Source organism: Strigops habroptila, chromosome 8 (assembly GCF_004027225.2).
Source record: "Strigops habroptila isolate Jane chromosome 8, bStrHab1.2.pri, whole genome shotgun sequence".
NCBI classification, from domain to species: Eukaryota; Metazoa; Chordata; class Aves; order Psittaciformes; family Psittacidae; genus Strigops; species Strigops habroptila.
The window spans coordinates 44,836,918-44,854,542 of record NC_044284.2 but is presented as its reverse complement, the minus strand read 5'-3'; the positions used below and the strand labels follow the sequence as shown (position 1 = coordinate 44,854,542).

The window sequence follows — 17,625 nt, the reverse complement described above, 5'->3', positions numbered from 1 at the left end:
TGTGTTGCCCGTTTTTCAGCATTTTAAAATGTTTAAAACCACTGGCAACGTATGCTCATGGAAGATACAAATGTATAAAACATGTCTGTGAACCTATTAACACATTTCAATCTTGCCATCAGATCAAATCCAAATTCTGCTCTCCTGATGCATTTGAACTTGAAGTCTTTGTGTCTGATTCCATCAATACAATTATTCAATAATAAAATACAACAGTATGAAGCCCTTCTATGGTCTTGTTTCTCAAAAAAATCAAGTAATAATAGAGATGTGGATCATTCACCTTGAAATTAGTATTTTGTTAAGCAAATGCTGCCTGTCTTATAGGAAAATGTGCATAAAGAGGTTGTATCACTGTCATGGTTTAACCCAAGAATGGCAACTAAGCTCCATGCAGATGCTCGCTCGCTCCCTCCCCCACAGTGGCATGGGGAGGAGAATCGGAAAACAGGTAAAACCCATGGGTTGACATAAGAACAGTTTAAAAATTACAATAACGTATAATATAACGCTACTACTATTAATAATAATAATGAAAAGGGAAATTACAAAGCGAGAGAGAGAAAACTACAAAAAAACCCCAACAAACAGCAGTGATGAACAATAAAATTGCTCACCACCCGCTGACTGATGCCCAGCCTGACCTGAGCAGTGATCGGTTCCTTCCAAGTAACTCTTCTGCTCCCTCCTGGATTCTTATGCCCCTCCTCACTGGCAGAGCATAAGACTGGAAAGTTCTTGATCAGGGTAAGTGCTACTGAGCAACAATTAAAACACTGGTGTGTTATCAGCGTTGTTCTCAGACTAAATCCAAAACACAGCACTTCACCAGCTATTAGGAAGAAAATTAACTCTATCCCAGCCAAAACCAGGACAACCACTTCGTAATTTTTTGTTGAAATTGCTTGAGCGGTAATTTTAATGGATGATACACAATGTTAAGAGCTTGCCGCAAGTACCTGCTGGTTGAGCTCATTTCTGTTGCACATGAATGCATGATGTTTTCCTAGGTCTTAAAGAAATAAGAACCATTCAGAAACATGTCCCAGAGCAAGGAAAGCATTTTACAAGTTTTTTATTCAGTATCTGTTCACTTGTAACTTTAAATATTCCTACTGCTAAACATGCTTTGTTAAATGTTACCAAGGTCATTTCAAAAAGATAGCAGTTTAGTGTGCAATAGTTTCACAATTCTTGTACTCATAAAAAAATAAACTTACATTATGGATAAGTGTTTCACCTATTAGCATCCCAAAGATATCTGTGAAGGTGACAGGCTGCCCTGAGCTTTTCTTATTCCACAGTGCTTCAATGTAGCGTTTGACTTTCTGAGGAGTGAGCAGGAGAAGTGGGTTGTGACTCACAGAGTTCATCAATTCTTGATTAATCTCCTTTGGTCCTTTTTCTGGAAAATCCGGATGTGAATACAAAGTTGACATATACCTGCAATGGAAAATAGGATCTGTAAGTATCAAAGCCTGGTTCAATGTCAGCTGCCTGAAATGTACAATAAGCTCATAAATAATTTGATACAATTACTGATTAAATCAGATTAATTTACTCAGCATTTATACAGTAAATTGTCATTTCCTTTTTCTCAAGGCATAGAAAGCTAAACAATTTGTTCTAAATGTAAGTATACAATCAAACACTAAAAATAAATTTCCATAATGTGTATGACGTAAAAGAGTAAAGTGTTCCTCACTTATCTGTTTAAGGGATAACGGACAGAATCATCATAAGCTGAAAAAAGAGCCTCTCAAGTTGTCACAGCATACCTAGATTTGGCAGACTGGAGGTCCTAGAAGCAGTTATTTCACTCTAGGATGGACCTCTCTCTGTCACTCTCCAATTAGTTATCACTATTCAAAAATTCCTAAAATACATTAGTATCTGGTATGCTTTCCAGGATCTAGATGCATTCATAATAAAATGAAGTACGATACATACGTGCAGAGATTTAATTGACTCTCAGGATTCAGAAGAGGCCTATCAGGCAAATCTTGATTTTGTCACTGAGTAGTAACTCTGGAAACTGAAGTTTTGTTTACCCAAAACAAAAGTTAGACACACATCCAGACAAATGTGGTTTGCACTTGATTGGCTTATTCACTATTGGTGAAGACTCAAGATGGGCTGTCTTAATCTACTAGATGTTCATTTCACTATTATTTATTCAATTAGCTGGCTCAGGTATACATACCATACTGCAGGTATAACTTTGCACAGCAGTGAGATATACACTCTGTAAGCTTGGCCCTGAGATCACTGCCTGGCAATTTACTTGACAGCATGATGAACCCTGTCACACGCATGATGTAAGAACTTGATTCATTAGTCCTTGCGTAGTCTCTAAAGCTTAGCATGCACGTCAGCTTGTGGGTGGAACAAACACAGCAGCAAGCTTCCATGTGAGCAGGGAAAGGGAAATGCAAGATGAAGAATTCAGTACAAGGTTGAAGCAAGATGACAGAAGCAATCAGGGAGGTAAATGCATTGCTCCAAGGTTAGACATGCATCTGAGGGAACAAGTGAAAACCTGCCTCTCCCGCCAGGAAAGGAATTCTCCACCTTTCAGAAGTTAAAAAAAAAAAGAAAAAAAGAAAAGGAGCATTATTCCCAAGTAATAGACTACATGGAAAAAAACAGAAAAGAAAGGGAGTGCCAAAGTGTCAATTTATTTATTCATGAGGCAAGGAAAGTCTCATGAATAGGTGACATCACCAAGGTAGCAAAAGTAAATTTGTTTAAATGCAATTGTTCCCAGCACATGTTTCTGACTGAACCAGTTCAGATAATCTTGCTATTTTAATACAGATTTTATAGGTTTACATTAGATCAGCTATGTATTTACACCTGGGTTTTCCCAAAAAAGGACTCATGGCCAGCTATTCTCAAAATGCAGTCTACATACCATTCCCTAAAAACATAGTGAAAATTTTTCACACAACATTGCACTATTCAATTGCTTTTCATCCAGACAACCAATATCTTCTATTTTTCACAAATTTGACATAAGAACATCCATGTCTCTCAATAGACAGTGATAAACCTGCCCCCCCAACCACTAGTGATAGAAAACCCAGGTTCCAGAGATGCCAGTATTCTACAGTCTAATCTGAATGAGAAACTTCCTCTGGATCATAGACACCTGGAATTTCAAAACCTTCTGGCATTTTGAAAGCTTTCTATCTACTCTGGGAGGGGAGAAGCAAGCTTCACACAAGTGAAAAATAATTGGAAAAAAAAAACCAAAACACAAGGAATAGAACAGTTCATTGTCTATTTCAGAAGACTAATAGCTTTAGGGTTAGAGTATTTCCTTAGAACATGTAGAACCAAAATTCATGTGGCTCCTTAGAGCTAAACCAGGGGATAAAACTCATCCCAAGCAAATTCCCTCATTTTATATTTAACTATTCCATTTATATTTATATATTATAACTATTTATATTTAACATTTATATTTAACTATTCCAACAAAAGTATTTTTCCCTTACTCTCAAAGAAGTAAGACATTCATATAATCTTATAATTTAGAATTAAAGGAACCTTGAGGTCTCTATTCTAACCTCCCACTAAGATCCAACTTAAAAGTCAGATCAGGCTGCTCAGGGCTTTGTTCAGTCAAGTTCTGCTTTCACAGGAAGTATTCACTGAGTCAGACAGAGAGAGGATGACACCTTACCCAGCCTAGTCAAGTAAGGATGTGGCAATACATTCCAGTGCTTGACCACTCTCACTGCAAAATAACTTTCCTAATAGCTAATTACATTTCTTTTGCTGTACCTTACAGTCATTACAGTTGTCCTTTCTCTCAAAATCTCCAAAAAGAGTTTTCTTTACAGCTACTCATTAGGTAGCTAAAGATAACATTAAGACCTCTCCCACCACTATCTGTCAAGGCTAAACAAATCCAGCTACCTCACTTTCTCATGTGCTCTAATCCGCTAATTGCCTTGGTGGTACTCTGATAGAATTAATCCAGTTTGTCAATGTTCTTCTTGTACTAGGTGGCCCTAAACTGGATTCAGATGCTCCGATATTCAAACTGGTACAGTTATGATAAAATCATATTTTGCGACATTTGAGATACTCCCTTGAAAAGTTCAACATTTTCTGAAGATGTAACATCCCTGACTGAAACCCTATTCCAGTGACATTAAAATCAAGTTTTAAAGTTAAAAAAAAAAAAAAAAAGACTGCAATTTTTCACTTAATGAAAAAGTCGTGTTAAGGAGTCCAAACAGTTAAGAAATTAGGACTGAATTTGTCAGATGTCTTTGGCTGATGAAAATTACACAGCTGTTGAACATGTTACATCACTTCATTTAAGAAACAGCAAAACTAATAGTTGCAACAATATGCATAATCTGGGACAATAGTTGTAAAAGCCAAGAAGACAAAAGGCTGCAGGTTCATAGCACTGGTCAGGGGGAAGAGAAACCCTCTCATTCAGAAACCCTCTGTTTGAGGCAGACATAATACTGGGGTTCAAAGCATTCCACAAAACCCTGAGCTCATAGCACCCAAAGAGTGCCTTTCATACAGTGACATCACTGATTTTCTCCTGTTGATGTTGTTCTTGTTAATGGGCTGAAGTATTCACCGAGTCAGAAAGAAGGACCTCATAACTACCTGATTAGGGCATTCTAATTGAGATGTCTTTGACGATCTTTGCTCCAATCTGACTAACAAACTATTTAAAGAAACGATGTAATTTCCAAATTAAACACTGACAATAGGATTGATACAAGGCAATCCATAGTAGTATGCCCTGCAGCATGGCAGTCAGTCAGTATTCCTTCCTGCAAGCTGAAATACATCTGCTCAAATGTCCTTACACTAAGAAAGAATCAATGAACAGGTCCTAGACATCCCAAATAAATCTACTAAGAAAAGGACTACAGAGTCTAAGAGAGACCAAAAGATTTTTCAGTGATTTTGAGAATCTCTGAAAAGTCCCCCAAAAGTATAAAATTTTGGGTTGGATGAGTCATCATCCTCAAATAGCAAGGATTTTTTTTTTTAATTTTTTTTTTTTTTTTTCAGGAAAATAAAACAACACAAAAAAATCTTTTGGATTTATACCAACAGCTTGAATTCTTAATTTTTGGTTACCAAGATGAAAGAATCAGTTACACAATCCTAATACATACAGTACTGGCTGTTGATACAGAAATGTAGGTGCCTACATGTAGCACCTTTTTTCATCCATTCCTGCTCTCAAAGCTCCTAGGAAGATCACCTTTCACAGAGATGTAGCTGTCCTCCCCTTTGAGGCATTTCAGAACACCTCCACCAGCAGACTTGCTCCACCGACCTGCTATGCTACAAGCTACCTGCCTCCTTCTGTCTTTTTCATACTGATAGTGTATGCCTAAAATTTGCTGTGAATTATAACCTTAGAAATAAGTCAACTCTAATGAAAATTCATTCTTGAACCTACTGAAGAAAAACTGAAGACAAAGAGAAGAAAAACCGAAGACAAACAGAAGAAAAACCCTTACCACGTGGATCCCGAGAGACCAGCAATGTAAGTTGCACAGTCTAAAATTCCTGATTCATAAAGCGCTTTCATGACTCCAGCAAACCCTACCATGGCACGAAATCCACCTCCTGAACCCAATATCGCTATCACTGGTACCTGCATAAATGAGAAGAATAGCATATCACCACATTAATTCTGATAAAGACTTAAAAGTAGTAAATAAACATCATTCATCAACCACTGGCTAAACATACCAGCCTTGAGCAATTAATAGGTCACTATCCAGAGATCCTTGCCACACTGAAGAAACCTGTGCTTTTCCAAATCTGTGCACAAGAGTTCTAACAAGCCAAGAAGAAAGTATTCTGCAGTTTTTTATCAGTATGTGTGCGAAAGAATGGCAAAATACTTTAATAACTCACTCTGAGATACGACTTTTAAACACTGTACATAGAACGGAACAATACTGTAATCCTACCCATTAAGTTACCTGTCCCCCCTAGGTTCTCTAGGCTCAAGAGTGATGTACAATATTTGTGTGTCATACTCAGTCCCCTTCTGCCATCCAGAACTAGATGACAGGAGTCCTTTTGGACTGTGGCATGGGAGGAGAGCACGGCTGAACACAGGCAAGGGAATCCTGGAACCAGCCAGCACCATGAAAGGTTTTGCCAAGGTGGAACATTCAGAGGGGCAGAGCAGACTTCCTTCCAGCTTTCTATTTATCTTGTACCAGGGACCTTTAGCAACTAGGAGGTGCAAACAGATGGCATATAACAAAGTGCCTGGCATGCAGGGATATAAAGGGAATTTAAATAAATTTAAATTCATGCAGGCAAGAAGGAAGATATGACTGAGGCAACACAAAGGCAGGAAGACAGCATGAATTCCCAGGAGAGGGAGAGCTGAAAGCTTGCTACAGCTTACAGGCAGTAAGAGAAGTCTCCCCTTTCACCTGCAGCTCTTAGCCACATTTCAGAGCCCTAGGGACAGAGAAGGAACAAATGCTGTCAGGGAGGATTTTGGATCAGATATCACAGGTTACTGGGTAGGAAACAGTGCTACAAGCGACAGTAGCTAATGACTTCCTCTTCTATAGGACACATGCCAGCCAGACCGATTGTTCAGGGAGGCTTGCTGCTTGACCAGACCACAGATCCATGATGGCAGTGCAAAATGGCTGTGTCTCACCAGGCCTTCTAGATGCTACTCCTTGCTGCTTATCCATGTGGGCGATGGTCATACAAGCACAGAAGACCCTAAGCAAGTGAGAGGTGCTTTGCTTCACCTTGGAGCAACAATGAGGGGCACAAGCACCTGATGCTGTAGCCTGTGGACTTCATTTTTCTAGTCTGGAAGATGAATGGTTCAAGCAGATGCTATCAGGCATCACTAGTGAGACTCCTGGCTTCTTGACCAAGAAGCCTTGCTTGCTGATCAAGACGGTCCATGGGAAAATAAAGAATCCACCTGACCAACAGAGTGGGAAACACCTTCATGAACAGACTTGCTAATCTAATAAGGAAGACTTGAGACTAACTTTGATGACGGGGACCTAAGTGAGCAAAGGGTGCAAATGCATCTGCAGGTTCCTGCTCAGAAAGAAGAATGTTCAAGGCTTATGTCAAATATCTCAATATTAATGCACAGAGACATCAAAGAAATAAAACCGGAAGTGCTAGTGCAGTCACAGGTCTGTGACACAATCAGAATGCCACAGACTTGGTGGGACAGCACACATGCCTGGCACACTGTCATGGAGGGGTGGAGGCTGGGAAGATAGGTGAGGGAAAAGGGTGCAAGGGGGCTCTGCTCTACAGGAAAGCATGCCCTTGATTGCACAGAACATCAGGATGCAACCAGAGACATGTCTTTTGGGAGCTCCTGGGACATGATCAGAAAGAAAGTAACATTAGGGATGTTGCAGCAGCCAGATTCAGACTGCTGACCAATGGGATGATGTGGGTAAGGCTTTCTCTGAAAAACAGAAGTCTCCTGATCTGGCTGTGGTCTTCACGGGGGAATTGTAATCCCCTTCTGAAAGGTCAGCATTGTGCAAGCCATCCAGGAAGTCTGTAGGTGGTCTTGGTGGCAATTTCCTAACGCTAGAGGGGCTGACTAATGCTGTACCTCACCTGCTGCTCACAAATAGTAAAAAACCAGGGGCAAATGCAGCCACTGGGAGCTGCTTGGGCTGCAGTCCTCACAAAGTGACTGAGTTCAGGATCAGACCAAGGTTGGGAAGTGAGCATCGGAGTTACAACTCTGGAATTCCTTAATCTCTGGATTGTTCTGGGACTTGCTAGGCAGAATCCCCTCAATTTTCTCTGTTGGCCATAAAATGAGTGTTGCCAATAGCATTTCTTCTAGAGACAACTGGGAATAGCTGACCTCCAGGGGTCGCTTCTAAACAGTATTTCTACAACTCTGTTATATCATACTCTTTAGTCACTACTACTTGCTAATAGGGCACAATCACTGCACATAATCCTCCACTTCAGGTTCCTCACAGGAACAGAAAGTTAATGCCTGATTTTTTTGATTCTTCAGCTCAAGTAGTAAAATATATATATAGTGAAAGTAAAATACTATCCTTATGCCCCTCCTCAGCTTCCTGTCTACTGAAATAATGTATGGAATTTCAAGTTCAGCTCACTTGCACAGATATCTGGCACTGCTTCAGACCTTAAAATACAACCAATAGGTCTACAAATTGTGTGAATAAACCACGTCAGATCTCAGCATTAGTAAGTTGTTGCTCCCATGATAGCCTGTTATTTAGAACTCTAATTGTCTGGTATTTGAAGAATTAGTATTTATTTGAAGAAGTCACCACTTGTAGCAAGATTTATAAGTAAAAATATACTAAGAATTTCTTTAGAATGTCTGTCCTTCTTATCCATAATCCAAAATAGAGAAGATATTAAATTTATTTATTAAATAAACTATTCAGTTACAAGACCACAGAAATTTTTAAAGCAATCTAAACACCAGCTTTAATCCAAATTGTATCTTTGTGACAGAGCCAAAAGCAGTAAAAGTTACTAATCAGAAACAGAAGAGAGACAAATAATATTTTGGTTAGGAGTTTAAAAACACATTTAATAATAAAAGCATCTGATACTACTACATAACATGAAAACAGTCTTAAATTTACAACTAGCTTGCAAAATCTACAGGAGAGGTAAGGAGAATGTATGTGTTCCTGTAACTGATTCAGCTACCAAGAGATAGCAAAGTCAGCAAAAGCAGACCTAGTTACATATTGAAAATGAATCTATGGGGGTTTTATTTTATACTTCTTTCCTTCTTACTTCCCAGCCCTGACTTCAAAGCTGTTCCCTTCCACTGCATAGCTTCCCCAATTACCCAGAAATAAAATAAATAAAATAAAACAAAAATTCACTTGCTACTATCCTCAAGTGTTTTAGACTAAGCAAAGTATCATCTGGTTCCCAGTTTCTAAAACCTAGAAGAATTTTCCACTGTTCAGTGGTGATAAGGTAACAACCTCTTGGTTGTTACTCAAGTATAAAAAGAATTACACAGTTGTGTAGAAAGCCCCTATCTGATCAAACTGGTAATCAGTCAAAATTTTCACTAAAATGCAATTTAAGGTGCCAATGGATTGGATTAGTTACAAGAAAAGAAACCATGTCACTACTGAGTTCAGTTTCCTTCTGCAAGATTCCGCACTCCATGCCATGAAACATCTTGTGGACTGAAAACACACAGTCACATGGAAATAAACATGCACGATGACCAGGTAAGTTGAGACATATCTTGAGGCTTCCAGTCCACAAAACCTGCTTATTCTTGATGCAGTAATATTATTTTATTATCTTCTTCATAAGTGTTAAGCTTTACTAATAGAAACCACAGGTATTTACCAGCATCAGCATTCATTAGGCACCTCCAGAGATCGCTATCTATCAAAAAAATGACAAAACGAAGGTAAAGATTTAGTACATGCCTGTTTTGTTAAGCCAACACCCCAGTAACGGAGCAGTTGCTTTGAACAGAAGAGCCATATTACTAATCACAAATTTAATAATGTACGTTAGGCTTTGAAAGCTCTTTACAAACACCACCTAATTAACCTACACAGACGAATCTCAACAGGATGAAGACGGTGGTTTGCAAGCCTGGAAAAAGTATGTGAGAACACTTCCAAAGCATCACTATTCAACAAATCTATTCATCAGTGAAGTGGCATGAGCACAAGGGAAAATCTGAGTTTTCTTCAGGACGCAGAGAAATCCATAAGACTGATCAACAAAGAATGTCGAGGAGTCACTAGCATCCTGACTGCAAATACTTCCTGTATACTTAATCTACGGACATATTGGAAATCATAGATTCCTCCACTGTGGAAGAGCAGGTATATGGAGAGTTAGGTGGATATACAGTACCTCTTCATTTCCACTTGATATCAAAGCAAAGCACAAAGAGCTGCAATCACTATTTTATTTCCAGAAATGAAATTCAACTAAAGAGCTCTAGAGCAGAGGTAGCAGCTTAAGTAAGCTTCCCATGGTAAATAAAGCTGTTAAGTTGTGAAAAAAAAACCTGAAGAGAAGCACCTACTGCACATACATTCATTTATTTCAGTCAACTGAATATAAGTTGTCAGGGAGTGAGGGTTAAGAGCCCTTTCCAGCTTTGCAGAGGAAGGTAGAGCACATTTCCAAGCAGGTAGGTCTGTTAAACTAGCTTTCCATCTGCAATTCAGTTTCCAACACATTTAAGGGCAAGAAATGGTAAAATCTGAAGTTACGCACACCCATCTGACAAGTTGCCCTATAGGATGAATAGGACAGAGGTAGAGGGGGAGCAGCTGCAGACAGAGGAGATAGGGAAAAGGACCAAGAAGACATCTCATGATTGAGAAAGAATGGAGAAAAGACAGGATACCGAGGCGTGCACGCTTCTCCATGTACATATGCTGGGACTGACAAATTCCACTCTTTGAGGCACTCTGAACCCCAGTAAAACTGGGGCAGAGGTACTAAACTCATTCAAGCAGAATAACAAACTTAGACCAAAGGGTGACTCACAAGAAAGGGATATGGTGAGTCAATGGCAAAAATGTGAATTGAACTCAAAAGTCTTGGAGACAAAAGCCCATTGCTCTAATCCCTGTCCACACTGCCACACTCAGTTCTACATGGTTGTGCCCACTTCTGAACAACCAAAAGGCTGTGCTAGCATGACTTTCTTCTCCCCATATTGGTCTGCATGGCACAATGTGGACCCAAGATAGTTTTGAACAAACCACCTTAGATATCATACAAACAAACTCCACTGAACAGGATTTAACAATGAAGTGTTCTGTCAACACAACTGTACTGTTTCTAGGATCCATGGGGCAGTGTACAAGCTTGGCTCCACACAGTTCCACTTCAATCAATAGACTCTTCATCTCAGCAAGTGCTGATTGCTTCATCATCAAACTAGGCATGAAAATGAAAAGGATTTGGGAAACAAGATGTTTTAATAAAAGCTAGCTCTGAAAAATGTATCTTGGTCATATTTTCCAGTAATCAGGGGGGAGGGGAGGGTGGGGAGGAAGCTAAAATGTATTTAATCTTGGTTTGGAAATGAGTAGTGCAGGTGGTTCTATCCAAACGCCCTGGAAACACAGTACACAAAATCTGGACAAGAATACCTGTGATAGAAAAAAATGTTGCCAGGGGTTACACAGATGATTATTTAAAAATTGTTCTGCAAATCCAGCCTTAGAGAATTGTACGCTTTCCTTCACTGATGACAATATTTTTAGAAAATTGTTGAAAGCAATAAAAATTAAAAAAATAAACTGAGCAATGACACAGCTACAAGAAATCTCATCCTGTGTTTTCAGAATGTACGTTGAGAGTAGGTATGGAAATTCGGAAGTACTCCCTTCCCCATCCAGAGACATATAATTATTTCACAGATATTAAAATCTCATAGCATCCCTGCAAGGCACACATGTTGCTATTCACAGATGAAGAAACTTAGGTGAACTTTGAGTAAGTGACTTGTTTAAGATTAAACAATGACTCATAGCCAGCTAAGAATACTCATAATGTCTCCTGACTTCTGATGCCATGTTAAGACTACAAATATCTTATAAATCCTCCTGCTATCTTCCATCTGCAGCAATAAAAGTAAAAATGACAGGCTAGAAAGACTAAACTATATTTTAATTTGAACAAAAAGGGTTTTTTCATCGCTAGAAGCAGCTAAAAATTCTGACAAGTCAGCTTAGAAATACACACTAGACATATGAAAAATGGGAGGATCACATTATCTCAGTTCTTCCTAGGGTTGGTAAGCTTACAATTACAGATTACTGTCTAGTCTTAGAAGATACATTTTAACTAATAATATTTCAGTATTTGAGACAGTGAGGGATACCAAGGGAAGATGATGACAAAAAGAATATGACACCTTACCCAGCATTTACAATAATTCATGCACACATACCACCTGCATAGAACTGATACTTCAGGCACTGAGTATCACTCAAGTTCTAATTGGATCTTAGCAGAATATCTGCATTCTTTCTGGAAAAGATATTATTCTGCTATAGAAGATCAGACCAATGTCACATTCACAAATATCTACTCTGATAAGATTTGCATTTGTTAAGATTAGAACATCCAAACTGAAAATTAAAAAACCTTAAAAATGTTCCTTCACAATGTGTACAATTTATAACACTACAAATAAAATACAAGCATTATACTTGTCAAATTCTTTCATCTTCCTCAGAAACCTCACACAAGCACATTTTATTATGCAAGAGTTCAAAAGCATACAACAATGGCACAACTTTTTCAAGGGCATGTAGGGATAGGACAAGGGGGAATGGCTTTAAACTAACAGAGGGTCGATTTAGATGAGATATTAGGAAGAAGTTCTTCCCTGTGAGGGTGGTGAGGCACTGGAACAGGTTGCCCAGAGAAGCTGTGGCTGCCCCATCCCTGGCAGTGTTCAAGACAAGGTTGGATGGGGCTTTGAGCAACCTGGTTTAGTGGAAGGTGTCCTAGCCCATGGCAGGCATATCGAAACTAAAAGATCATTAAGGTCCCTTCCAACCCAAAGCACTCTATGAACACATCTACCCCCTGCTCAAAACTTGATAGAAATTTAAAAGGAATTCCTTCAGTATTGATTCCAGCTTCTGCAAAAGACTGTCACATTCTGCTTACACTAAAAATGCACAAAATGAACCAATATCCATGAATTACTCAACCCAGATTAATTCACTGACTCTGTTCATTGCTCGACACCCCCCACATTAAACATACAGTCTTCCTGTCACAATTCTGGGAGCAGAAAAGGAAAGTGAACAAGCAGAAGAAAGATGATGGAAAAGCTACTACAAAACAAGTGGATCTGTACCAAGTGTATCCTTAATTAACTCAAAATAATGCAGTGTTTTATGAACTCACTGAAAAGACCAGCAGGGTTTGACACTATTCCTCATTTTGATGTGACCCAAACCACCATCAGTCCATCTAGATCTGTTGCCTTAAGTCTCTGTTGGCTTGGTATAGAGCACCAGCAAGTCAATGAAAGCTGCAGTTTCTCACATTCTCTAAGAAATAAACTTCATGATCCTAATCATGTAAAATGGGCTAAAGGGAAAGAACAAAGAATTTCTAAAATGACTTAACATTGAAACAACTCATTTCCTGCCTAATCTTTTAGACACAAAGGCCATACAGCAGGGTCATTTTAAGAGCCCAGGCTGGATATCAAGCATGCAAGGGCAGATTCTGCAGTTGGGCATGTGCCCAGAGCCACTACATGCTTCTTGTGCAGCAGGTATTTTGTGCACCCTTTAGGCATTTTTCAGATGACAATCTCAGCTCAGAACCAACACCTTAACAAAGTATAGAACTCAGAATCAGAGCAAAATGAAAACCATGGATTTATCTCCTTTGCCCAATTTTAACCTAGACACAGCCTGCTAGCATATAAACAATAAAGAACCAGATAAAAGTTACAGCAGGTTATTTAAGGTGCCAGTGCAAATGAAAAGCTGTGATTTCTATCTTATGACGGTATTTACACAGTATTGTCCTTTTGCCCACAATGGGCATATCTTATTATATAAATGCAGCTTCATTTTGCCATAGGATTTTGTCTCCTTAAACTTTATAAATTTAGAGCCCAAGAAAAATTATTCTCCAGCCTAAATGTTGTATGCACTAAAGAAAAAAGAAATTTTTTTGGTTCTGCTACCTGTGTTTACACTGAACCTTTCTACCTAATGTGTCTCATTCATCCCTTTGAGAGACAAATGCAGGACTCCAAAGGTGATATTAATCTTCATGGGAATTCTCCAAACTTACATCACGGGAAGTGGTCAAGTTCTTGCTTTTTTCCTCTCCTAGAAATGATTTCATACTGTGCATGATATTATCTTTTCGCTGGTGCCGAAATTTCTTCTCTTCATCACACAGAGCCATGCTGAACCGGAGATCAGTTGAAGAGCTATTTTGCAAAACAGACAGGCTTTAACAAAAGGCATAATGCAAAACAGAAGTCAAAATATCACCTGGGGAAATAAGTGGAAGTAAGAGTAAATTCCTTATAAACTTGAAAGGAAAGGAAAAGGGAAAGGGATAGGGAAAGGGAAAGGGATAGGGAAAAGGGAAAGGGAAAGGGATAGGAAAAGGGGAAAGGGAAAGGGAAAGGAAAAGGGGAAAGGGAAAGGGAAAGGGAAAGGGAAAGGGAAAGGGAAAGGGAAAGGGAAAGGGAAAGGGAAAGGGAAAGGGAAAAGAATGACACAATTGCATCAGCTAATTCTATGGAGTGACGGACATGAAGAACAATGGCACACTGCATCTTTACATCTTTAAGACACGCATTTTATATAGAAACTGCATGGTTCATGTACTAGTGAAAACCAAACACAAAATATGCAGCTTCTGGTACTATATAATGTGGTCTTCAAAAAAACCAAATTAAAATATAGCAAATGAGTTCACCACTCATACAATTATGAATCTGCAGTGTAGAAATTTGAATTCCCTGCAAAGAACTGCAACAAAAAATTTTCATACATTCTTACTAAAATATCATCTTAAGTTAAGAGGTTCATGTTTAGGGAGCAGAGCATAATTTTAACTCTATCCATTCAGTCTTACAATCAAAAACTGTACGGATCTCAGCACAAATTGTACTGGCTGACCACAGGAAAAACTAAGGCTTTTTCTCTAGCTTTCTCTCCATATTGCGTGATCAAAAATGTACATAGGGCTGCATAAAGACCTCAATACTGTACTTAAAAGCTTCAGCTTCAGTTCCCACTTCTTATTTCAGGTGTCACGGCAGGATAAATAATTTGAACTGTTACCTCATTTGGACTAGTTAACTCACTGAGCCTGTATGCCATTCAAAGGGTTGGAACTACAATAGCTCCCAGCAGCACTGCCTCTAGAAACCACAGTGAGGAGCGTACAAATTCATCCTACTGTCCACCCCATTGACATTCCCGTATTTACAAAGATTGGGTAAAAATGTTGGTTGATACTTTGAGAAGTTAGTTACAAGGCAGTAGTTTTAAGAGTCCTTTTTGAAAGTGGTGAAATGGATCTATTTAGGCACAGAAAATAATTCTTCAGATTAAAAAAATAAATACAATTATGTAATGAAATAATAAGCTTAAGAAAAAGGAGGAAAAAGACTGCCCAGAAGCAATGTTCCATAAAGGCATATATGATAACTGTGAACAAGAGGTCCCCGCAGAATCCAAAATCTGCACAGCCATCCAACAGTAATAGAGCAGAACTCGATCAGATCCTTTAGTTTAACATATTTCAAAGCCTACTGCCTAAAAGGCAATACACAGCCAAGCGTCTTCTGTTTTATGTCAGAGATATGAAATGCCTGAAATTTACAAGCCCTGGAAGGTTTAGGGGTGGTCTCAAGGACCACCCACATATGCATCTTTGCTAGTACAAAATAATGAGCAGAAATGATCCCTGGGGGATGTTTGTCAGTCACCAGAGTCATTATGAAAGACTTCCACATTTACAGTTACAGTGCTCAACACTGCTATTCATAGTTACAGACAATAAAAAGACTCTTTAAATGCCTTGTTCTCAGCAATTAATTTTTAGACTAAAGTTATTTTTCTTATTATGCCTTAAGGTGATTTTGGTCTTTTACCTAGATAGGCTAAGAAAGAGGGAGAAAGACAGCTAGAGAGGAAAAAAAAAAGGTAGGCATCTGCTTAGCTTTACACAGGGTGAAATCCTGTCCCTACTGAGATCTTCACCTTTGACTTCAGTACTGCATGGTATTAACATTCAAATACATTTCAGGGGCAGCTTTATAATGAGTATCCATATGTGCTGAAAGTTAATGTGAGATGCAAAGTTACTATATAAGGTAAAATAATGAGGATAACAGCTAAATCATGACTTTATTAGAGAAAAGGTCCTTGAAAATGAAAGCACTTAACGTAAACCAGGATAAGAAATTCATATATGATGGCCCTGTTCCTGCAAATATTTGGAAAGGGCACAGTTGTTAGTACAAGTAATGGTGTTTAAGTCAATGATGGAATTAAAATGTGAAAATAACCTTCAATTTTAAAATCTGATTACAGTATTTCTGTGTTAAAACAAGGAAGATTTGCACTCTACCTGACACGTTTTTAAGAAAATTCTGAGGGAGTAAAATAAAAAAATACCTTTGCTGCTAACATACTTTCCACCTTTTTCTTTTTTCTTTTTGAGGCACTTACCATACTTCAAGACTCAATTCCAAAGTCATTTCTGTGACCTAAACAAGAAATATTTAAATATGATTACACCACTTACAGAGGTAAAAACACCAACACACCAGGAACAGAAACTACTACTATTAGGATTTTTATTTAAATCACTTTTTCTAAAAAGGAGGAGATTTCTGAAATACATGAATGAGTTTCTATTTAACTATTTTTTTCACAGCACACAATGTGATTCCAAAATCCACCACTAACACTGAATACAGTAAAAAATGCTGATAGGTGCTGCTAGGTCTTGACCTTCATTCTTTAAATCCCATTGTTTTGGCTTTCTTCCACTGACAATCACTTTTTGACAGTGCTATTCAGTTTTGGCCTGAAGGGATCTAATTGTCTTCACACACTTCTGATCCTTTGTTTCTAGCACCAGCCACAGTCTATCTACCACTTGCTTCCCAGTTCGCTGGGTAAACTTCATGCTCAACTTGTATCTGACACAAAGACTTCTAAGCAAATGAATTCTCTGTGCTCCATATGAGCCACCAAGTGTCTTTCCACAGTTTAATATGCTTAAATTATCAATCAGGAAGAGTGATTTCTTTCAGGTTTCTCAAAGACGTAAGTAAACTAATAAATGCCACTACATGATTTCACTTGCAGACCACACAGATCCACCTGACCCATAAGTTATGGGTTGATCTCCTCTGCCTTTCATAGAGCAATTAAAGGGGTTGCCTGCAAGCAAAGGTTAAAAAAAATATGGTTAGACCACCAAGTGCATGTTAGGCAAAACCCAAGAGTATGAGGCGGCTAGAACTAAGACAGAATGGACAGGAATTTTCATCTCCCCAAGCTCTCTCACATCCGATGGACATCTACGCATTGGTACAGCCTTGTAGGAGTATAACAGACTCACACAGTGTCTTGTTTTACTGCCTCTAGCTATAAGCAGAATATCCTCCTCATTTGTGGTACGTGATCACTAGGAATGGAGCTAGAACACCTCAGGCTGAACATTTGCTTGACACTTAAACAGAATAGTTAAGGATATAGAATTGCAAAGCTGCCTCTGGCCTCCCACATCTCACAAACCTGCCAACAGGCCAGGTAAAACCTGGCACTCTGCTCCTACTCTCTGGAATGGAAATGGTAAATGAGGTAGTGAATTAACAGGGTAGTGGAAGAAAGAAAAGGCAAAGAAATAACAAAAGGAGAACATGAAGAAACAGAGTGAAGAGTCATTTACGGAAATACTTCAAAGACAGGGTGGCAATTACATTATTCCAGCACTTGATATTACTAATTTAGAGAGCACTTCAGAAATCATGCAGTGATCCGATGGTTGGGAAAAAAAAACCAAAAAGTACACACAGAGTATTAAATAAATCCTTCAAGTGAA

General features: G+C 38.7%; 1 protein-coding gene across 2 annotated transcripts in view; it reads right to left on the bottom strand.

Moving 5' to 3' along the window:
- PLA2G4A (phospholipase A2 group IVA) overlaps positions 1-17,625 on the bottom strand; it is a 79,034-nt gene that overhangs the window by 22,682 nt on the left and 38,727 nt on the right. For both annotated transcript variants that reach the window (XM_030494739.1, XM_030494738.1), the window contains exons 7-10: positions 16,242-16,279; positions 13,840-13,981; positions 5,511-5,647; positions 1,221-1,443 (exon numbers count right to left, since the gene is read on the bottom strand). In XM_030494739.1, the coding sequence (XP_030350599.1) occupies positions 1,221-1,443; positions 5,511-5,647; positions 13,840-13,981; positions 16,242-16,279 (540 nt within the window). The remainder of the gene's footprint in view (positions 1-1,220; positions 1,444-5,510; positions 5,648-13,839; positions 13,982-16,241; positions 16,280-17,625) is intronic.